This window comes from Centropristis striata, chromosome 1 (genome assembly GCF_030273125.1).
Source record: "Centropristis striata isolate RG_2023a ecotype Rhode Island chromosome 1, C.striata_1.0, whole genome shotgun sequence".
Classification (NCBI taxonomy): domain Eukaryota; kingdom Metazoa; phylum Chordata; class Actinopteri; order Perciformes; family Serranidae; genus Centropristis; species Centropristis striata.
The window spans coordinates 4,019,009-4,042,626 of record NC_081517.1 but is presented as its reverse complement, the minus strand read 5'-3'; the positions used below and the strand labels follow the sequence as shown (position 1 = coordinate 4,042,626).

Here is a 23,618-nt window from a genome sequence, read left to right as displayed (position 1 = left end):
TAGCAGCGCTGCTTATTACGGCTACAAGAGTAGCCATTAGCGTATCAATGCTAACTCAAAATTGTGGTCGCAACATTAGCTGACATTTCATAGCAACGTTACAATCGTGCCAATTCAGCACATTGCAGAAGTTAGTAGAAGTAAGGATTAAAAGTTATTACAATGTAAAATGATAAGTTAGTACAACTTACAGTTGAGTTGAAAAATCTGAATTCAGAGTTGAGCAAACTCAAAAACAAAACTTAAAATATTTAGTTTAATTGTCCAACTTAAAATTTTATCGAAGTTTGTTGCCTTGAAATTTTGAGTTCAAGTCAAGTCAAGTCAAGTCAATTTTATTTATATAGCCCAAAATCACAAATCACAGATTTGCCTCAAAGGGCTTTACATACTGTACATGGTACGACACCCTCTGTCCTTAGACCCTCACATCGGCCAGGGAAAAACTCCTTTAAAAAACCCTTTTAGCAGGGGAAAAAAGAAGAAGAAACCTCAGGGAGAGCGACAGAGGAGGGATCCATCTCCCAGGACGGACAGACGTGCAATAGATGTCGTTGTACAGATCAACAGAGTAGAAAGAGTAGATAGAGGATGGGGGGGGGGGAGGATAGAGAGACGGTTGAAAGGGGGAGACAGAGAGTAGCAGCAGTTCTGGGAGGGGCACAGTAGCAGGTGATGAAGTGCCACCATTGGCCAGTAGTGATGGTGAGTGTAGAGTGGACCAGGAGAGGAGCATTCCCATCTGGGGCCGAACCAGATCCACGGTAGTGAGACCAGCAGGAGTGATGCCGAGCAGGACCACAGCTCGACACCCTGTAAAAGACAGAGCAAAGAAAAGTGCGAGTACTCTGGAAATACATACAATAATACACAGGACAAGATGATACTATCCGTTGTGTCATGATGGTCCTAGGGAGTGGACAAACCCCTGTCCACACCACCACTGCAAGTACCATGCGGCCCCTACCAACGAATAAGGCTGTGACGAGCCTCACTCACGCCGTACACGCACGCTCAGTGTCGTTGGTCCCGCATGGCATTCTTAGCTAAAACATCAGAACCGAGCGGCCCTCCCCAACGGCTAAATGTCGTTGGTCCCGCATGGCTTTCTTAGCTAAAACATCAGAACCAAGAGGCCCTCCCAACAGCTAAGGCTGTGTCGAGCCTCACTGGCGCCGATAATATGCGATCAGTGCCGTTGGTTCCGCATGGTTTCGCACGGCATTCTTAACTAAGAGTGACAAGTTAGCAAAAACATCAGAAGCCCAGCCCTAACTATAGGCTTTGTCGAAGAGGAAAGTTTTAAGTTTACTCTTGAATAAAGAGAGGGTGTCTGCCTCCCGTACTGAGACTGGGAGATGATTCCACAAGAGAGGAGCTTGATAACTGAAGGTTCTGGCTCCCAATCTAGTTTTAAGGACTTTAGGAACCACAAGTAACGTAGAATTCTGGGAGCGTAGTGCTCTAGACGGGTAATATGGCATTATGAGGTCTTTAAGATATGATGGTGCCTGACCATTTAGAGCTTTGTAAGTAAGAAGAAGGATTTTGAACTCAATTCTGGATTTTACAGGGAGCCAGTGCAGTGAAGCTAGAACAGGAGAAATATGATATCTTTTCTTGGTTCTTGTTAGTACACGAGCTGCAGCATTTTGGACTAACTGAAGAGTTTTAAGGGATTTATTGGAGCAGCCTGACAGTAAGGAATTACAGTAATCTAACCTTGAAGTAACAAAAGCATGAACTAATTTTTCTGCATCCTTTTGAGACAGGATGTGTCTAATTTTTGTAATATTACGTAGGTGAAAAAATGCAGTCCTTGAAGTTTGTTTTATATGGGAGTTAAATGACAGATCCTGATCAAAGATAACTCCGAGATTCCTTATGGTGGTATTGGAGGCCAGGGTAATGCCATCGATGCTAATTAAGTCTTTAGATAATGAGTTTCGGAGGTGTTCGGGTCCCAGTACAATCACTTCTGTTTTTTCCGAGTTTAACATTAGGAAGTTGTGGACCATCCAGGTTTTTATGTCTTTAAGGCATGCATTTAGTTTGGCTAGCTGATCAGTTTCACCTGGCTTGATTGATATAACTGAGTGTCATCAGCATAACAATGAAAGTTAATTGAATGTTTTCTAATTATATTACCTAGAGGGAGCATATAAAGGGTGAATAAAATTGGTCCAAGCACAGAACCCTGTGGAACACCGTGGTTAACATCAGTGCGCACGGAGGATTCATTATTCACATGAACAAACTGGAAACGGTCTAATAAGTACGATTTAAACCAGCCCAGTGCCGTTCCTCTAATGCCAATTACATGTTCCAGTCTCTGTAATAGGATACGATGGTCAATTGTACACCGATGCTGTTTCTGTGCTATGATCAGTTCTAAATCCTGACTGGAAGTCCACATATAGACTATTGTGTTGAAGAAAATGACAAAGTTGATTTGCGACTGCTTTCTCCAGGATCTTAGAGATGAAGGGGAGGTTAGATATTGGTCTATAGTTTGCTAAAACGCCAGGATCTAAATTATGGTGATGTCACCATCCTGAATTGACCAATCGCGAAAAAGTCCAACCTACTGTCAGGGTGGGTCCCACATCCAGAAGATAACTGTGAATTAGGGTTGTCACGATACTAAAATATTCAACTCGATACCGATACGCAGGAAAATATTCGACACTCGATACCATTTTCGTTACCACAAGGATTAAAACAAAGACCCCAAAATTATTAACAAGATGCAACATGTAAAATTTAACAGAACCACAGGTTAAATATTTATAATAAAAAACAGTTGTGCAAAAATAAACTGCAACTATGATAAGCTTCAGATCTGAGGTAGTGCAAAAAATAAATACAATAAACAATAACAACTAGAACAATATTTTGAGGTATGCTGTGCACAATATTAGGCAAGCTTGATAAGTCGACTTTTCTCTGCTTCATTCTGGGACTTCAAGAGAGAAAATAGCACTTTTCAGTCACCAACATTTATGTAAACTTATTAATTCTATGGTTATGTATACTGACACTGTGTCAATTAACGTAATATGGACATACTACGTGCCTGATTTATTTATTTAAATTGTTTATAATCATTAACGTGACGTCAGCCTTAAATTGCTAGCTGCGGCTAATGGCTAAGCAGTCCAGTCGCTTACGGCATATGGCTATTATTCTTTCAATAAATGGTAAACTGTATTAAGTTGTTTTGAGTCTTTTATAAAAAACTAATCTAGAACAAAAGAACCAGGGAAGAGTGCGGGAGGCTTTGAGAGCCCCGGCTCTAACACTATAGTGGCTGAGGAGCGCAGAATGTAATGGTTTTAACAGGACCTGGTTAATGTAAATGCATGTTTTAAATGATGCATGGAGAGTAAAGTGATTCTGACAGAAATGTCACTGTTTAAAGTTCCTTTTGGTTACTTTTTCTAACAGAAACTTTCGGAACCTATGATATGTTCAAGAATCATCGGAAACTCGGACAATAATGCCTGTCATGCCAACACACCAGCAATTGACACAATACGCCAGCAATTGACACAACACGCCAGCAATACACACAACACACCAGCAATTCACACAATACATCAACAATTCACACAACACACCAGAAATTCATACAAAAACACACCAGCAATTCACAACAACTTGCCAGCAATTCAGACGACACACCAGCAATTCACACAACACACCAGCAATTCACCACATCACACCAGCAATTCACACAACACACCAGCAATTCATCACAACACACCAGCAATTCACCACATCACACCAGCAATTCACACAACACACCAGCAATTCATCACAACACACCAGCAATTCACCACATCAGCAATTCACCACATCACACCAGCAATTCACACAACACACCAGCAATTCATCACAACACACCAGCAATTCATCACAACACACCAGCAATTCACACAACACACCAGCAATTCATCACAACGGAAAGGGTAGGTACATATTGGACACTGATCCTCCTCCTGATTGGTTGCTGCGGTCTTGTGAGCCGTTATTTGCTTCTCCGTAATCAAAGCAGCTGCCCCTATATATGTAGTGCGGCGTATTGCGATATTGGGGTAAATGCAATCAATCATGGCTTTTAAATGAGACATGTAAAATAAAGTGATTGGGACAGAAATATCACTGAGTTCTTTTTGGTTACTTTTCCTAACAGAGGGGGACTGTCGCAAAGATTCTAACTCTGACGATTATACCTGTTTTTACAGTTTCTTTCTATGTTATATACTCTATTTATTTTTTTATTTAAATTTTTTTTTAAGAAAACCTAGTCCCAGCGGCAGGATGTTGGTGTTCAGAGGGTAAAATGTGTTAACAGTGTGGGGGAAACCGGAGCACCAGGAGAAAACCCACACAGTCACTGGGAGAAAACTATTTTAAATTCCTTTTGGTTACCTTTTCTAACGGAAACATTCGTAATCTATATGTTCGAGGACTGCAGAAACTCAGACAATAATGCCTGTTTTTACAGTTTCTTTCTATGTTAAACAGTCTATTTTTGGCTCTTTTAAAAAAAAAAGAAAACCTAGTCCCAGCGGCGGGATGTTGGTGTTCAGTGGGTAAAATGTGTTGAGCACCAGCAGGAAACCCAGAGAGAGAACTACTTTAAAGGAACACTCCACCGTTTTTTCATATTAAAACATGTTATTCGGGTAAGTAAGACGAGTTGATACAGACCTCTTGCGTCTCAATGTGTGCACTCAATCGCCCTGGCGCGCGGAGCTACTTGGCTAGCACTTAGCTTAGCCCAGTTCATTCATTAGGATCCACACAGATGGACAGTTAGAAGCGACCAAACTCCTCCACGTTTTCCCTATTTAAATACAGCTACACGAGTAGTTAAACGACCAAGTATGGCGACACAAAATAAAACGTGGCGCTTTTCGAAGCGGATAAAAAGGATAACTATAATGTATGGCGGAATAGCACTTGGGAGCACTTCGACTCGGCGCAGTAATATCATCACTTCCGCTCCCTCTCACTTCCGTCAGGAGTGATGATATTACTGCGCCGAGTCGAAGTGCTCCCAAGTGCTATTCCTCCATACATTATAGTTATCCTTTTTATCCGCTTCGAAAAGCGCCACGTTTTCTTTTGTGTCGCCATACTTGGTCGTTTAACTACTCGTGTAGCTGTATTTAAATAGGGAAAACGTGGAGGAGTTTGGTCGCTTCTAACTGTCCATCTGTGTGGATCCTAATGAATGAACTGGGCTAAGCTAAGTGCTAGCCAAGTAGCTCCGCGCGCCAAGGCGATTGAGTGCACGCATTGAGACGCAAGAGGTCTGTATCAACTCGTCTTACTTACCCGAATAACATGTTTTAATATGAAAAAACGGTGTAGTGTTCCTTTAAATTCCTTTTGGTTACTTTTTCTCACGGAAACATTCGTAACCTAAATATTCGAGGACCGTTGGAAAATCGGACAGTATTGCCTGTTTTTACTATTTCTTTGTACGTTAAACGCTGTGTTTTCGGCATTTTTTTTTTTTTTTTTAAGAAAACCTAGTCCCAGCGGCGGGATGTTGGTTTTCAGAGGGTAAAATGTGTTAACAGTGTGGGAGAAACCGGAGCACCCGGAGAAAACCCACACTGTCACCGGGAGAGAACTGTTTTAAGATCCTTTTGCTAACGGAAACATTCGTAACCTAAATATTCGAGGACCATCGGAAACTTGGGACAGTAGTGCCTGTTTCTAACTATTTCTTTCTACGTTAAACGCTGTGTTTTCTGCCATAAAAAAAAAAAAAAGAAAACCTAGTCCCAGCAGCGGGATGTTGGTTTTTTGAGAGGGTAAAATGTGTTAACAGTGTGGGAGAAACCGGAGCACCTGGAGGAAACCCACACAGTCACCGCGAGAGAAATGTTTTAAGTTCCTTTAGGTTACTTTTTCTAACGGAGACATTAGTAACCTAAATATTCAAGGACCGTCGGAAACTTGGACAGTAAACGCTGTGTTTTCGGCAATTTTTTTTTTTTTAAGAAAACCTAGTCCAAGCGGCAGGATGTTGGTTTTCGGAGGGTAAAATGTGTTAACAGTGTGGGAGAAACCGGAGCACCCGGAGGAAACCCACACAGTCACTGGGAGAGAACTATTTTAAGTTCCTTTAGGTTACTTTTTCTAACGGAAACATTTGTAACCTATATGTTCGAAGACTGTCGGAAACTCGGAAAAGGCTGTGTTTTGGGCGATTTAAAAAAATTTTTTTTTTAAGAAAACCTAGTCCCAGCGGCGGGATGTTGGTTTTCAGAGGGTAAAATGTGTTAACAGTGTGGGAGAAACCGGAGCACCCGGAGGAAACCCACACAGTCACTAGGAGAGAACTATTTCAAGTTCCTTTAGGTTACTTTTTCTAACGGAAACATTAGTAACCCAAATATTCAAGGACCGTCGGAAACTCGGACAGTAAACGCTGTGTTTTCGGCAATTTTTTTTTTTAAAGAAAACCTAGTCCCAGCGGCGGGATGTTAGTTTTCAGAGGGTAAAATGTAACAGTGTGGGAGAAACCGGAGCACCCGGAGAAAACCCACACTGTCACCAGGAGAGAACAGATTCTCCATAGACAGGAGGAGGATCAACACCTCCTGCTGAGCCCATAGTGCTCGTCGTCATCATCATGGTCCTCTGCGGCAGCGCAGCAGGAGCTGAAGGTCTTCTTCATCCAGGAGACGAAGCGGCGGAAGCAGTTCTTCTTCTTCTTCTCTGTCTTCTTCTGGGTCCCGTTGCCGTCTGTAAATCAAAGAGTGTTAAGCACCTCAAACATCCTTCAAATGAACACAAGACAAAAGAAGTGACTGTTTCTGTTCCTCACCACGTGTCCTGGCCGTTGTCTCTCTGTCCGTCCTTTTCACAGAGTACGTCTTATTCAGTCCAACCGGCAGTCTAAACACACACACACAAACAAACAAACAAACACATAGACAGTTGGTGTATTGATTCTATGACATCTTAAAGGGCATACGTAATATCTTTTTTTGCAGTTTTTTCAGGTTTTTGTATAATTCTGTATCTTCCCATTTCTGTTCTTTATGAGTTAAAATCCAAACATTCACACTTTTTGTGAAATATCAGACATACATATACATCATTATCCACAGCCAAACACACTAACAACAACTCCTGTGATTCTGTCAGCTGGACACACACACACACACACACACACACACACACACACACACACACACACTAATGAGTTCTGTTGCTGGACAACTGTAAAATAACGCAGGAAGAAATGTGCATAACTTCCGTCATACATCATGCAAAGTGTTGTCTGCAGGCAGGTTGAGTCATCATACCTGGTTGCTCTCTCCTCGTCTTCCAGCTGCAGCGAATTCTCGGCTGCAGCGGGCCGAACCAGGATCACACCTGGTGGAGCAGCTGTGGGAGATGGACTGCTTTGATCTCTTTCGATGTCGTCGTCATCGTCCTCGCCCACAGCAGCAGGTGGCTCCTCACTTAAACACAAACACACACATTAGGGTTAGGCTTTTATCCCAGTTGCTGTCGCGACACATTTAAAGAAACACCTGATTTTTTCCCCAGAATTTTCTTAGATTAGATAATCTTACCTGATCTCCTTATCAATGTATGACAACCTGTTTTCAGCTGCTGCAGGACGGACCAGGATCACACCTCGTCTCTCCTGCAGCAGCTTACGGACAGGGATCAAACCTGGTGGAGATGCTGTAGGAGATAAACTGCGGTGATGTCTTTCGTTGTCGTCATCGTCATCGCTCAGAGCAACAGGAGGCTCCTCACTTATACACAAACACACACATACAAAGTTAGGGTTAAATCCCTGTTGCAACATTTTTAAAGAAAGACCTGTTTTTTCCCCCGAATTTTCTTCGATAAGAAATCTTACCTTATCTTCTCATCAATGTCCACCAGCCTGAGTTCAGCTAATGCCAGACGGACCACGACTTCACGAGCGACTGTAGGAGACGGACTGCTGCGATGTCTTTCGATGTTGTTGTTGTCATCGCTCAGAGCAGAAGGCTCACTGACACACAAACAAACAAACATATAGAGTTAGGGGTTTTATTCCTGTTGCTATCGCGACATATTTAAAGAAACACCTGTTTTTTACCCTAGAATTTAAGTAGATAGGATAATCTTACCTGATCTCCTCATCAATGTCGAGCAGCCTTAGTTCAGCTGCTGCAGGACGGACCGGGATCACACGTGGTGGAGCAGCTGTGGGATCGGGTGCGATTCTCCTTTTCATCCATCTGAAGCTTGTCTTCTTCTTGCGACTGGGTTGAAAACAGAAAACAAGACTTTAAGTGGATACACTACAGGTGAATAGGGTCTTTTTTTTTACTTGGATGTGACCATGAAACTTCCCCAATTGGTTATTTACGTTAAGACAATATTTTTTTGCATTACAGGTTTTCAGATATGTTATGTTTAGATATGCAAATGAAGCGTGAACCCATTGAATATGCACTAAGTTGCATATAAATCCAGGACATAAATCTTTACATTAGATGAAGCAAATTTCATCCAGCCATTTTCCTCCGCTTATCCGGGGCCGGGTCGCGGGGGCAGCAGGCTAAGCAGGTTCCAGGCGCCCCTCTCCCCAGCCACAACGTCCAGCTCCTCCTGGGGGACCCCGAGGCGTTCCCAGGCCAGGAGAGAGATATAATCCCTCCACCGTGTTCTGGGTCTTCCCCGGGGCCTCCTACCAGCTGGACGTGCCCGGAACTCCTCTAACGGGAGGCGCCCGGGAGGATCCTTACCAGATGCCCAAACCACCTCAGCTGGCTCCTTTCGATGCGAAGGAACAGCGGCTCTACTCCGAGCTCCCTCCGGATGTCTGAGCTCCTCCCCATATCTCTAAGGCTGAGCCCAGCCACCCTACGGAGGAAGCTCATTTCAGCCGCTTGTATCCATGATCTTGTTCTTTCGGTCACTACCCAAAGCTCATGACCATAGGTGAGGGTTGGAACATAAATGGACCGGTAAATCGAGAGCTTTGCCTTCAGGCTCAGCTCCTTCTTCACCACAACGGTCCGGTACAACGCCCGCATCACTGCCGACGCCACACCAAACCGCCTGTCCATCTCACGCTCCGTTCTACCCTCACTGGTGAACAAGACCCCGGGATACTTGAGCTCCTTCGCTTGAGGCAGTACCTCTCTCCCCACCCAAATTTCAAAGTTATTATTTTAATTTGTTGATAAATTAGATTTTTCAAATAATTTAACTGAAGGAAAATGGGATACCTCCTTTTATCATGTCATAAATACTGTCAAAAGCCATTAAGAAAACAGAATAGAAAATTCATAAAGTTTTTAAGTCACAAAAGGTTGTATTAATCAGGATATTGTGAAAACCTTCAGAATATAGTTGGGAATAAAACTGGTCAGTTTGCTGTCTGTAAGTGGAGCTGAAGTTGGGATTTATGAGGAAAAAACTTTCAAGATTTCATACGTTCTTTATGGAAATGACTTTTTGAAGGGATGATATAGTATGTAGAACATGTAAAACACATAATATTGTGCAGGAGGGTGGGAGCTTTCCAACGATGCCTGTGATGACGAGGTTGTGGTACTACGTGTTTGTTGATTGATTGATTGATTGATTGATTGATTGACTGATTGAGAATTTATTTGAACACAAAAAAAAGATGAACATTTAAAAACAAACAAACAACAATAAATACAAGACACAAAATGAAACAACAACAACACTCAACACACAACCATTTGTGTTCAAAAGGAGTGGGAAGAAGCCAAACCTTATTAAATCCCACCCCTTCTTCCTATGTTAATTTACTATATTCAGTTATATAACAATAATATTTCTATATATGTATGTATAACACATAGTAATGTAGTTTATAAACTCATTATTACCATTATTAACACACATAACTTGTTATTAACTTACAATTTTGCAATACAAAGCCAACTTTTAGTGAATTTAGGAGAAAAAATACAGTAAAATATACACCAAAATATTTGATTCCACTATTCTGAAAGAAGACATGTTATGGGAGAAAAACTTGCTGACTTGTGTCTTGCCTAAAGCACCATAATAACCCTATCATCACTTTTTAAACTGCTTAAACACACACACACTTACCTGGAGCTGCTTTGTCTACCAGTGATGAACGGGTGATTAAGGATCTCTTTGGGAGTGATCCTCTTGGCCGGGTCCAGGATCAGCATGGCCTCCAAGAGGTCGATGCACTGCGCTCGCTGCATAGCCTCGGACCTGTTCCTCTCCAGACGTACCTGGTTCAGGATACAAACACTTGTCAGTCAAGTTGTCCAGATGATTCATGAATAGGGGAGCGATAAAAAGCAGCGGCTGCTTCATACTCACCTTTCTGAAGTCGTCCAGACAGTAAGACACACCGGTCTTGTACTGCCGCTGAGGGTGTTTCCTGCAGTATTCCTCATGGGTCTGAAAGAAGAGAATCTGTGTGAATCTTCCTCTAAATAAACTGATACATGTTGGGTATTTTAAATATGTTAAACACAGATTTAATGCTTTATTGTGGTACCTTTAGCCTCCAGGCACCGCGCTCCATCGTAAAATATCTCTTAGTCTTGAGTCCTGCATCTAGGAGATGGTCTGCTGGCAGACCCAGGAGAGCCGTGATGTCCTGGACCTGGAGAGAAAAAATCAGATCAGCACATGCAACAAGTTTTCTCTTTTTGTCTCGATGTTCTTTACACCAGCTATTCTCAACCTTTGGGTCCCGACCCCAATTGGGGTCGCGAGATGATTTCTGGGGGTCGCCAAATCATTTTGGAAGTCAGCTCTGTCTCCACTGTGTTTAAGTGTTCATGTGTTAATGTGTTTTAGTCTTTTTGGTCATTTTGTGAGGGTTGTTAAAGTAATTTTGTGTCTTTTTTGATCATTTTGTGGTCAATTTGTGTCTTTTTTGGTCATTTTATGTCTTTTTTTTTAGTCTTTTTGGGTCTTTTTTTTGTCATTTTGTGTCTTATTTGGTCAATTTGCGTCTTTTTGGGGTCATTTTTTGGTCAATTTGAGTCCTTTTTTGCTTAATTTAAATTTTACTTTTATTTTATGTAATTTGGGTAATGTTGTGTCTTTTCTGACAAATGCCAAAGTATCAAGTTCTTACTTTCCAAGGAGTCTTTGGCTTGAAGCTGACTGTTACACACTCAGGAGGTAAAAATAGACCTTTAAACTTATAGCAAAGGACTTAGATTAAAAGTAACAATAAAATATAATTAAAAAAATATATATAAAAATATATAAATGCACAGACAGAGATGTTTTAGTTGTTGTCTGCTTCATTATTTGTCCAAAATTCGTTGTATCAACTGAGTTTGTATGATCTGAACTGTGAGATTGTGTTCAGTGAGCGGGGGTCGCGGACAACATGCAAAAAATTAAATTGGGGGGTCGCGACTTTAAAAGGTTGAGAACTACTGCTTTACACAACGAAAAAACCTTAAACCTGCATTCTTTCTCAGTTCCAGCAGGGGGAGACTGTTCTTTAAGGCCTAATCCTGTTATGTTTCCGAAACATGGTTTTGGTGCCTTAAAGTAACCATTTTGCAACATTAACATGTTTAAGCTTGCTGATAGCCAGATAAATCATCTGCTGATGTCTAACTCTGGAAATGAGCCATGCAGCTGGTAAAATTAAAATTGTTAATGCTTTCAGGTGAATGATTCTAGAAAAGTCATTTTTCACAGTTTAATCTATCGTAACAATCTGGTTGTGCTGACGAAGGCTTTGAGGTTTTTTTGGTTTCGGCAGCTTGAAAATGGCTAGATCCAGCTGGTGAAAAGGAGCGAGCTTGGTGGTTCAGGAATAGAACGGGGAGTCCAGCTCCGGTGGAGGACTTACCATTTCATACTCGTTTTCTCCTGTGGTGAGATCCTTGCCGTGGAGCATGGAGGCCATCATGCAGCCCAGAGACCATATATCAATGGCCTCGGTCACTGGGAGGCCCAACATGATTTCTGGAGCCCTGAATATGAAAGAACAGCACAAAGAGGGTCACATTTCAAGAATCTAAACCAGGGGTCTCAAAGTCAAATTACCTGAGGGCCGCTGGAGGCAGTATCTGGGTGAGGCTGGGCAGCATCAGGTATTCCACAAAAAAAAAAATTGCTAAAAAACATCCAAACTTCTCAAATGTCATTAATTCTAACAGTTATTTAACTTCAATTTTGTCTTCTGAACATGAACTGTCCTGAACATGAATGGAATAGTGAAAACATGAACGGTTCTTCTGAAAAAGGCTTCTCTTGCCCACTTCACCTGAAACTGTCTGTACTCGTCACCAACCTTTCTCTTCACTGCAGGTTTTGAAAAAGACATGATTGTGGCTGTGTGACAAGATATATATTCATTCCACTTGGTGTCGCTCACGCAATAAAGTTTCAGTCAAGTGTTTAGCCAGCCAGCGACGCACAGAGAACCTCATTTCCGCAAATGCACGACATTTCTTCCGGTAACAACAACACGCCAGATAATAACAGTCCGGTAGCAGTTGCCTTTATTTTTGCGCTTGATATTTATGTCTTTCATGATGACGTGAACATCACGACATTTGCAGATGGTAGAAAGTACCGGGATAACGAGCGCCTAAAAAAATCACGCCTTTACTGTCTTAGCTCCAACGCTGTGGAACAAGCTCCCCCTCAGTATCAGAGCAGCTGAGTCTGTGTATCATTTTAAAAAACTTTTGAAAACCCACTTGTACAGACTGGCATTTGTGCAATGATTTCTAACGTTCTTACACATATTTTAATTTTGTATCCTATTATTTTTGCTTGTTCACTGTTTTTGATGATGTTCTGTTGTTTTTGTTTTAACTGTTGTATTGCCTCCATAATAATGTACTTTGTAAAGCACCTTGTAACCCTGGTTTTGAAAGGTGCTATAGAAATATAGTAATAAATAAATAAATAAATAAATAAAGGACGACTGCTACCGGGCTGTTCATTACCCGCTGTGCTGTTGTTGTAAACGTCGTCATAGAAACAAGTCAAACAAAGCTCCAGTTTGTGCAATAAAGGGACCTTCCACACATAAATCAGTAAAGTGCCATTCATATTAAACTCGCAGACCGCACTAACATTAAACTTTCATATCAAGATGGGGCCACTAAATATCGTCACGAGGGCCGCAAGATTGAGACCCATGATCTAAACTAAATGAACAGGAAATGCAGATGGTGTGCAGACTGATAGCTCGCTCCCATGTGATGAAAACTGGATCTTACCTGTGGGAAACCACCTGCACGGTCATCCCCTGCATGGCTTCTGACTTGTGCATTGCCAGGCCGAAATCAATGAGTTTGACCTCAAAGGGTCGTTTCCGTTGATCCACCATCATTACGTTGTCCAGTTTCAGGTCAGCGTGGATCACTCCGAGGTTCTTCAGACTGTCGAATGCCGTGGCGAGCTGCGAGTACAACAAAGAGACAGGTGAGAGGAAGTACGACGGCTTAAAGTGTTCAGTTTCATAATAAATTATATGTATTGTTGTTGTTTTTTCAGATATAACAGATACATTAAATGTCTACATACATAAAAAAAACTGAAAATAAAAATACATTTAAAAATAATATTAATTATTTTTTTTCCACACATACACCGCTGACCTTATGCAGCTGATATTTGATGGAAAATTATATTTATTGTGTTTTTCAGAATTAACAGATACAAAAAATGTCTACATACATAAAAAAAAAACTAAATAAAAACAAACTAAGGCAAAATATATTTTTTACAGACACTGCTATTCATATGCAGCTGATATTTTGAGAAACATTGCATGATATCTACATATTTCAGTATGTGTGTGTGTGTGTGTGTGCTTACCTGCTGGATGATGACTCTGATGTCACTCAGCAGCATGGGGGCACAGTCTCTCTGAATGATGAAGTCCTCTAAGCTAATGTCCAGAGGTTCAAACACCAAGGCCTTCCCTAAAGAGGTGTGGAACCAGCCGAAGAACTCAACTATGTGTTTCTGGTCCAGTTTCAGGCGCATTAGCTGCTCCATCATTGAAACCTGAAACACAGAGAGGGTTAGCATTTCTGTTCTGGGAAATAATAAATTACCTTTTACTGGACCACATTTATCTGAGAGCTTTAGGCCCCGTTTACATGAGGACGCTTGCGGGTAAAAACGACAAAATATTTTATCTTTTGTTTAGATCAGGGGTCTCAAACTCGCGGCCCGCGGGCCAATTGTGGCCCTCGTGACGATATTTTGTGGCCCCCGCCTTGATATGAAAGTTTAATGTGAGTTTTATATGAATGCCATTTTACCTATTGTGTGTGGAAGGTCCCTTTAGTTGCTTTTTAAAAAATAATTTAGTGTCTTTTTAAATAATTTTGTCTTTTTTAAATAATTTAGTGTCTTTTTGGAAATTTTCTGTCATTTTATTTAGGAATTTTGTGTCTTTTTTGGTAATTTTGTGTCTTTTTAAAATAATTTTGTGTCTTTTTAAAATAATTTTGTGTCATTTTTAGTCATTTTGTGGGGTTTTTTTGGGTAATTTTGTGTCTATTTTAAATAATTTTGTCTTTTTTGGTCATTTTGTGTCCTTTTTTTTAACAGTAATTTTGTGTCTTTTTTGGTCATTTTGATACTGCCTCCAGCGGCCCCCAGGTAATTTGAATTTGAGACCCCTGGATTAGACGGTGACGGTGTTTTTGGGGCTTAAAAACGCAAAAATCTGAAACCACCCTTCAAAGTGGAAAAGTTGAATACGTTCCGCCGTATCGTGTCCGTCTACACTGCAAAGACGCAAAACTCTGCTCAGATCTGCTCACGTCACCTACGCGTTTACGTCACATACATATATGCCAGTACAGGGAAATAAACAAACATGTCGGATTATTTCCAAGACGCGATGCCACTTTTGCGTCTCGTGTTCAGGCCGTCATCATGTAAACGTAGCCTTAGTATCAAGTTACTTTACAAATTATGATTTTTGCATACAGAAGTAAAAATCAAGAAGTTAACTGACAGAAAAATAATTAAGTTTTATGCATTTTTCATGCAAAAACATTCTATTATTTCAGCTTCTAGAATGTAAAGATTTGCTGCTTTCCTCTTTAATCATTTTTCTTTAAATTTCTATTTGACATCTAAAATTAGCCTCCATCATCAATAATTCCAATTACACAATTTAATTTATATTTATTTAAAATGGGTCATTCTCCATGACAAGTACTTACATTTTCTATTCTCTGAGTTAATTTTTTTACTTGTAACAGAGTATTCCTACAGTCTGGTATTACTACACAGCAGTATTACCAAATATATTTCTCTAATTTCTAGTAAAAATAACGTAATACACATTTGAACTAGCAACTTTTAACATGTTCCCTTGGCAGATTTTATTTATTTATTACAAGTTTAAACAAACACTTTATGCCCATTGTTTTTTTTTAAACTTATATGGAATTTTTCTCAAGTAGAACATCGGAATACTTCTTGCAGCACTGCATTTATGAACTATTTATATAGTTATTTAAAGGTTGAGCTTGTAGGTTCAGTTTTCAGTTTAGTTGTTTTTGAATTCATGAAAACTTCTGCGTTCTCCCATATAAAACAACTTTATCTTTACCAATAATAAAGTAAAAGCAGCAATACCACAGAGTGAAAATACTGTTACAGGTAAAAGTACAGTAACATTACACAAAGTATCAGCATCAAAATACACTTCAAGAACCAAAAGTACTCAAAGTACACTTTATATACTGCTGGGTAATTTAATGTACAATAATACAGCATAACTAACTTTTGTAGTAATAATATGAATATGAAAAGTATTTTATGCTGTCAGATTGAAATAAGAAATACATTTGGAGTCAAAGTGTTAAATAGAATAAGATAAAATTACAAGATACATCAATAATAATGACAATAAAATACTATAAAATGCTAAAAACTATATACAGTTTGCAGTTCAAAGTGTTGATAAAAAGGCTGAATAATTGTAGACCATAAAAAACACAGAAAAACAAATAATTTAAAAACTTCAGTGCACACAAATCAGTGAGAAATGTAAATTAAAAAACTTGCAAAATAAAACACAAAACAATGAATCACTAATAATGCCAATAAAATGCAATAAAATACTAGAAAGTAGATACAGTTGAATCATAAAATAATAGACAAATGACAATTTGTAACAATGCAGTTACATTTGACCACTTAAATAAAATGACACGTCATTAAAATAACATAAATAATAATAATAGATAAACAATTTATATATAGATGTTTGGCTTAATCAGTGAGGGAAGGGTTTAGTCCTTTAAAAACCTATTAATGCAATATTTAAGTAGTTGCTGACAGGACTAAATATGATACTTAATGATGTATAGATGTGTGTGCCCAGTGTTTCACCTCAGTGCTGTCTCTCTGCAGGGACATGGGGATCTTTACTGCCACGGTCTGTCTCGTGTCTTTCTTCAAACACCGGATCACTTTACCGAAGCCGCCCTGTCCCACAACGTTAAAGAACTTAAAGTCGCCAGCGTTGAATGCAAAACAACCAGATGAGTTACTTTCTGCCATTTTTTTGCAGTGTTCTCCCAAACCTGAAAATAAACAGAAAAAAAAGGGTTAGTGTGAATAAAGATGCTGTGGATATCAGAGATGGACTCACCCGTTTCACAGTGGCATGTTGTCTGTCTGTCTGTCTGTCTGCTGTCTGTCTGTCTAATGAGCTGATTTCACTCAGAACTGCTACATTTTGAAGAGTTCTAGAAGTTTATGATGTCACAACTGCTGAGTTCCGGAGTTCTACAGAGAACGTTCTCTTGGTTTTAAAATGAGTAACATTTCAGTTGAAAAAGAATATTATTTAATTAATCTAATTATAATCCTTGCAAAGTTTTACATCCATAAATGTAAATTTGCCAAAGTGAAACCTTTATTTTGTGTTTTTATGAAAGAACTGGAGATGTACAATATCTAATGCTTAAAACAAGAAAGCTATAAAAACTGTGAGATTATGCTCCCACTTCAGTATTTTTGATTCAATTTAATTTTTCTTTGCTTGTGACCCCTGACAATCTTTATATATATATATATATATATATATATATACAATACCTGTTATGTGTGTTTTATGGACATTAAATGCACTAAATCAGATGTTTTCAATAAAAACAGGTTCTGCTGCCTACGTGCAGTACCCAACGTTTATTGTCTGTTATTGTGTTCTTTCGTATCTTTAGGGATACACTTACTGTAATAATCTAATAATAATAATATAATATAATTAATCTACTATAACTGAAAACTAACTGGGAAGTACAAAAAACCAGACTGTATCCCGCAACTAACCAAAACTAACCTTGCCAAATGTAGCAACCGAATGGGATATATTATATTATATTATAATATCTTATATTATATTTATTTTCACTGACATAAAAATGCATAGTCAGTTTCAGATTAAGTTAATATAACTGTTGACAAAGGATAATAACGTGACCATTAGACATGTTGAATTTGTATGAGTTATTGAACTTACCGTTAGCATTCAGAGGATGTGGCGTTATAGCCAAAGTACAAATTATTAGCATACATTTGTAGTTTCCAAGGAACCAAACCTGAAGCGAAGCTCATTATGTCTTGTGGGTTAACAACTTCCTGTTGTCTTTTCACATTAAAAGTCTAGAAGGTACGTCAGCGGAAAACGCTTCCTCTGAAAGCCAGCTACAGATCAGCTTACAACAGAAAACTTTCCTCATTCCTCAACATCTTGTTGAAAATACAGTTAGGTTTACAGGGGGAAATTATTGTTAGAAATTAACTTAAACTGTGTTATGATCAGCGGGTTATGATAGACGAAACAAACATAGACTACTTACCATGAACTGCTGGAGTCACATCTTAATTTAGCTTCAATATAGAAGACTGTAGAAGTCATCTTATTTAAAAAAAAATATGACACCAAAGCGTGATTGACATCGACTTAATAGTTGTTTCCTATTATAAATACAGTAGCACTATTCGTAATGTCCAAAACAGTCATTGCTGTGAATAATATGTAACTTCTGCACTTAACCCATGTCCGCGACCCCCGCTCACTGAACAGAATCTCACACACACAGTTCATATCATACAAAAAAGAAACAAAATTACCTAAAAAAGGAAACAAAGTCACCAAAAAAGACACAAATTGACCACAAAATGATAAAAAAAGACACAAAATGACCCAAAAATACACAAAATGACCACAAAAAGAAACAAAATGACCACAAAATGATCAAAAAAAGACACAAAAAAAGACACAAAATGACCATAAAACACACAAAATGACAAAAAAAATCACACAAAATGACCCAAAAAAAGGACATTAAGTGACCAAAAAGACTAAAAAACATTAACACAGGAACACTTTAACACAGTGGAAACAGAGCTGACTTCCAAAATGATTTGGCGACCCCCAGAAATCATCTCGCGACCCCAATTGGGGTCCCGACCCCAAGGTTGAGAATAGCTGGGCTTATTGATCATTTCATGGTATTTTACAGCAGAGGCTAACAGTGTAGATCAGCATGATAAGGACTGCCTAGAATGATCAAGATGTTCTGGCTTTACTTTTCATGTCTTCCATTTTTCTGTGCATCTATATATAGAGAACAGGATACAGTGTTGGAGATCGGCCCCAATCATTCCCATGAAAATTGCTCAGTGGCGCATGAAGCAAAAAAAAAAAGAATTGACTTCTGTGAATATATAGATTCACAGATGTCTCTTTCCAAGTCTATGGAATAAAGTATTTTCGGGCCCCCATGGCATCATCTGATGGACCCCGGACAGTACCTGAAAGATAATGCAGCACATTATGTTTTATCATTAGACCATAAAGTTTATAGCTTAACTTTATTATAACTGATGCACATTTAGAGAAGAGTCATAAAGTCAGCAAGCTGACATACCAGACCAAGCAAAACCCATTTGAGTAAAAACTTGAATGCATTCAACTTTTCAGAAAAAATATTTATTTTATTAAATGTTTAATAGTTTCACTTTAAGGTTAAGATGACTGTGTTTAAAAGTAGAATGCTGACCAATAAATGCTGTCGTCTTTCCAGTGAGGACAGTGTAATGTTTATTAGCATCTTGAGAAAGGACAAAAAAGGGAAAAAACAACAACAACTAATTCTATTTCATGACACAAGTTACCATTTGGCCCATGAATTAATTAGAAGTAGCTTTTGCTGAGAATGAACCAACATGAACTACACAAGCAGCTCAATGATCAAAAGACTAGCTAGCTACGTAAGCTAGGGTGTATTAGCTAGCAGGCACATGATTAACCAATTATCTCACTAACGTCCCTAATAAACTCAAACTGCTTACTTGCTTGAAAACTATGAAGTCACTACTAATGTGTTAATTGAGTGTCAGTTTTATATGGAAATATTCCCCAGCGTGATGTCATTTTCCCACCCTGGAAATAACCCAGATGTAGCACTTCCTAAAAGTTTAGCACAGCATGATCTCACACAATATCCTGCACTATATATCTATCAGCCAGTGTCTAGAAACAGACTTATTCCTGGAGTGGTACATGCATAAATCATGGGACAGCTCTTCAAGTAATTACTGTAAGACTTCATTTTAATCACTGTGTTGGAAAACATAAACACAAAACTTGGGGTGGTACAAGCTGGACTCAACGGGCTACTGTGAAGACAGTGTGTGTGTGTGTGTATGTGTGTGTGCAGTGGTGGAAGAAGTATTCAGATCCCTTACTTAAGTAAAAGAACTAAAACCACACTGTGAAATGACTCCACTACAAGTAAAAGTCCTGCATTCAATACTTACTGAAGTAAAAGTACAAAAGTATCAGCATCAAAATGTACTTAAAGTATCAAAAGTAAAAGTATTTGTTGACTCACTCAGATAGTCCAAATATATTATTGCATTATTATTTTTGCATTTAGGTAAGCTTTGATTTACTGTTGTCAAGGTAGGGCTAATTTTAACTACTTAATATACTTTTATGTGGTTTAATTAATAAAAATGCGTAATGATTTTAAATGTATTGTGTTTTTTATATCAAATTTCGACCTGAAAAGTAACTAAACTAAGCTGTCAGCTAAAAGTAGTGGAGTAAAAAGTCCAATATTTGCCTCAAAATGTAGTGGAGTAGAAGTACAAAGTTACATAAAATGGAAATACTCAAGTAAAGTACAAGTACCTCAAAATTATACTTAAAGGAACACTCCACCGTTTTTTCATATTAAAACATGTTATTTGGTCAAGTAAACGAGTAAGTCAAGTATTGGTCAAGTAAGACGAGTTGATACAGACCTCTTGCGTCTCAATGCGTGCACTCAATCGCCCTGGCGCGCGGCGCCACTTGGCTAGCACTTAGCTTAGCCCACTTAGTATTCTGCCATACATTATAGTTCTCCTTTTTATCCGCCTCGAAAAGCGCCACGTTTTATTTTGTGTCGCCATACTTGGTCGTTTAACTACTTGTGTAGCTGTATTTAAATAGGGAAAACGTGGAGGAGTTTGGTCGCTTCTAACTGTCCATCTGTTTGGATCCTAATGAATGAACTGGGCTAAGCTAAGTGCTAGCCAAGTGGCGCCGCGCGCCAGGGCGATTGAGTGCACGCATTGAGACGCAAGAGGTCTGTATCAACTCGTCTTACTTGACCAAATAACATGTTTTAATATGAAAAAACGGTGGAGTGTTCCTTTAAGTACAGTACTTGAGTAAATGTACTTGGTTACATTCCACCACTGTGTGTGTGTGTGTGTGTGTGTGTGTGTGTGTGTGTGTGTGTGTATGTGTGTGTGGTTCAGTTGATCTTCCTAGACAAATAGGGCAGAGTGAGTGAAGGATGGGTAAGCTGGGGGAATTAATCTGCCAGACTTGTATTTCTATGCTGGTTCTCCTACTGTTTTCATGATTTGGGTCCAGACTTTGAAATGTATGACTAGCACCGTATCAGGCAGCATGAAAATAAACGACAGTTTCTTATATTTCCTCAAAGAAAATGTGGATCTTAGTCCAACATCTAAAACCTTTTTTTATTATTTTTTTTTTTAGATTTCATGTCTACTTGATGTACAGCACATCTCTGCGGACGCTTTCCATTCTTCTTCCCCATACATAAATTCAATGAAAACTGTGTATGAACTCACATTAATCTCAGCTGGGCTGCCTCACCCGTGGCCATGTTTTCCAGGAGAGTAAAAGCTTGTCTCCCACTCACACACACCTTCTACCAGCAGGTGTATAAGTGGAGCCTGGGATGGAGGATGCCTCCCCCCAGCCTCTCTGATCAATGTGCCATGTGGCCTCGGCCCACTTCTCACTCTTAACGTTCTTGGTGTTGTTATCCGTCCGAGTCCTGATGTTTTCAGACACATCCTCATGTAACACTTGCACCAACCTGTCACCCCTCGCTGCCGCTCCCGCAGCGTCTAGCACCAAGCCACGCTGAATCTCCTGTTCGCTTGCTCTCTTTCTCGCTGTCAGTGAGCTGTTATTGAAATATTTAGCACCCACTCCAGCTCACCAGCATGTACTGCCTTTCTTCTGCCTGGCTGGAAATATATTGGCCCGGCAGTGTAAGTTGGAGCTGTGCAGCGTGGAGGTGCTTCAAATCGGATTTGACTGTTAACTCTATGGAGTCTGGGGCTGTTTTGTCCATTTTTGAATCCTTTTCATCCTGCCTGTATACACCACTTAAACATGTTTAAATGCCATGTTGGTCACCTATATAACCTAATAATGGTTGATTTTTTATTGACTTACAGGATCAACATTTTGATCCAACAATTTTGGTCATGTTGTGTATTTCTTAATCATTTTGTGTCTTTTTTTAGTCATTTGTGTCTTTTTTTGGTCATTTTGTGTCTTTTTTAGTCATTTTGTGTCTTTTTTTGGTAATTTTTAGTCATTTTGTGTCTTTTTGTTCCTTTTTTTAGTCATTTTGTGTCTTTTTTTGGTAATTGTGTGTCTTTTTTTAGTCATTTTGTGACATTTTGTGTCTTTTTTAGTCATTTTGTGTCTTTTTGTTCCTTTTTTTTGTCACTTTGTGTCTTTTTTTAGTCATTTTGTGTCATTTTGTGTCTTTTTGTTCCTTTTTTTAGTCACTTTGTGTCCTTTTTTAGTCATTTTGTGTCCTTTGTAGTCCTTTAGTCCAACATAAAATATGATTTTTAATCTTTTTTTTTTACTTTCAAAACACTGTCATGCTCAATAAAGAATTTTAAATGTTGTAAATGTGAACAAAGTTTGCAAATCTAACATATAAGAGGGTTACATCCAGTTCTATCATTTTATACTAAATCTATTTGAGCTTGTCTCCAGTTTTACTTGGTATATCATCATCATCAAACTGAAACTGGCCTCATGGAGTTTACAGCCAGAACTTTAGAGGTAAATTTACAGTAGGGCTCCACGCTGCTTTGTTTTCTAGTCTGGATGTCATGAAGAAGTCTTTGGCGTTTTCGGAGACTCCAGAGGGTTAAGGATCTTTTTCCACTGTTCGGTGGATATGCAGCTGAGTCGGCTGCTCTCCATGGGGTATCAGGAGCATGTTGGCCTTGAGAAATGATGTTATTATTCTGTCCACTAGAGATGTTAGGAGAGATAAGTGTCATTAGCAGCCAGCTGGTGATCAAAGTCTAACCATTTCCATCTCGTTTAAATCTTTTAGTGGCTGGTGATAGTGGCCTCAAATGGTAGTTTCCCCGACCCACAGTTGGGTCGATTCTCATCTCAGCTTGAGTGTTTCACTGGCCACAGTGTAGATTTTTTAAAAGTCACAAGGAAACAACATTTTCAGCAGTGCTGCTGAATGTTGCGAGGAGGAATTGTTCAAAAAGGCATAGCAGTGGGGTTGGACCATAACAAACACGCTGGGAGAAAGTCAGTGAAGCTCATCGCATATTCAGTGTAGCTGATGAAAGAATACATGCATACCCTTGAGCTGTCACAAATTCTTCAAACTGAATAAATTTCATCCTCTCGGCTGCATCAATAGTGTCCTAAGAAAAGGAATCGGAAATCGAAAAATGCAGTGTCACTGATTGAAGGGATATATATATATAAATATAATGGCATTATATATATATATATATATATATATATATATATATATATATATTCGGGCTGGGACTCGATTAGAAAAATTAATCTAATTAATTAGAGACTTTGTAATTAATTCATCAAAATTAATCAATATATATTTATTTATATATATATTTATATATATAGAGAGAACAACATACACATTGTTTGCTATCCAACTGTTAATATGTTTTCTTTGTTTTGTTAATAAATGCTTCTTTTTTGTTTAAATTGAGACTTGTGTAACATTTGTTATCATTGTCTCATTTTTATCATATAAATGGAGAGAGAAAAGGCAATATCGGCTTCAAGAATCGGCCCAAAATGACATCGACATTAAAAAACCCATATCGGTCTACCACTAATATATATATATATATATATATATATACATTTATTTATATGTGTGTGTGGGAATATAATGGCATTTGATATTAAAGTAAAGTAATAAACTTTAAAAGTCTTCACTTTAGAGTCAGTTGTTCCCATAACTTATATATATTTG

The 23,618-nt window shown here is 38.8% G+C and overlaps 2 protein-coding genes and 1 long non-coding RNA gene across 3 annotated transcripts; all 3 read right to left on the bottom strand.

Annotated features, from left to right (window-relative positions):
- Positions 1 to 4,662: 4,662 nt before the first annotated feature.
- Positions 4,663 to 7,648, bottom strand: LOC131973455 (uncharacterized). The gene is made up of 3 exons (XR_009394570.1): positions 7,335 to 7,648; positions 6,851 to 6,921; positions 4,663 to 6,768 (listed from the first exon to the last, which is right to left on the bottom strand). It is a non-coding gene; the product is annotated as an uncharacterized LOC131973455 (long non-coding RNA).
- Positions 7,649 to 7,899: 251 nt separating this feature from the next.
- Positions 7,900 to 13,569, bottom strand: LOC131965459 (homeodomain-interacting protein kinase 2-like). Its single transcript, XM_059328504.1, has 7 exons — positions 13,260 to 13,569; positions 11,876 to 11,999; positions 10,553 to 10,660; positions 10,372 to 10,452; positions 10,129 to 10,280; positions 8,160 to 8,294; positions 7,900 to 8,041 (listed from the first exon to the last, which is right to left on the bottom strand). Exons 1-7 carry the CDS (start codon positions 13,370 to 13,372, stop codon positions 7,900 to 7,902), a joined length of 855 nt encoding a protein of 284 aa, XP_059184487.1. The 5' UTR covers positions 13,373 to 13,569.
- LOC131965145 (uncharacterized) lies at positions 13,392 to 16,857 on the bottom strand. The gene is made up of 3 exons (XM_059328481.1): positions 16,405 to 16,857; positions 13,861 to 14,052; positions 13,392 to 13,421 (listed from the first exon to the last, which is right to left on the bottom strand). Exons 1-3 carry the CDS (start codon positions 16,573 to 16,575, stop codon positions 13,392 to 13,394), a joined length of 393 nt encoding a protein of 130 aa, XP_059184464.1. The 5' UTR covers positions 16,576 to 16,857.
- Between the last annotated feature and the right edge of the window lie 6,761 nt (positions 16,858 to 23,618).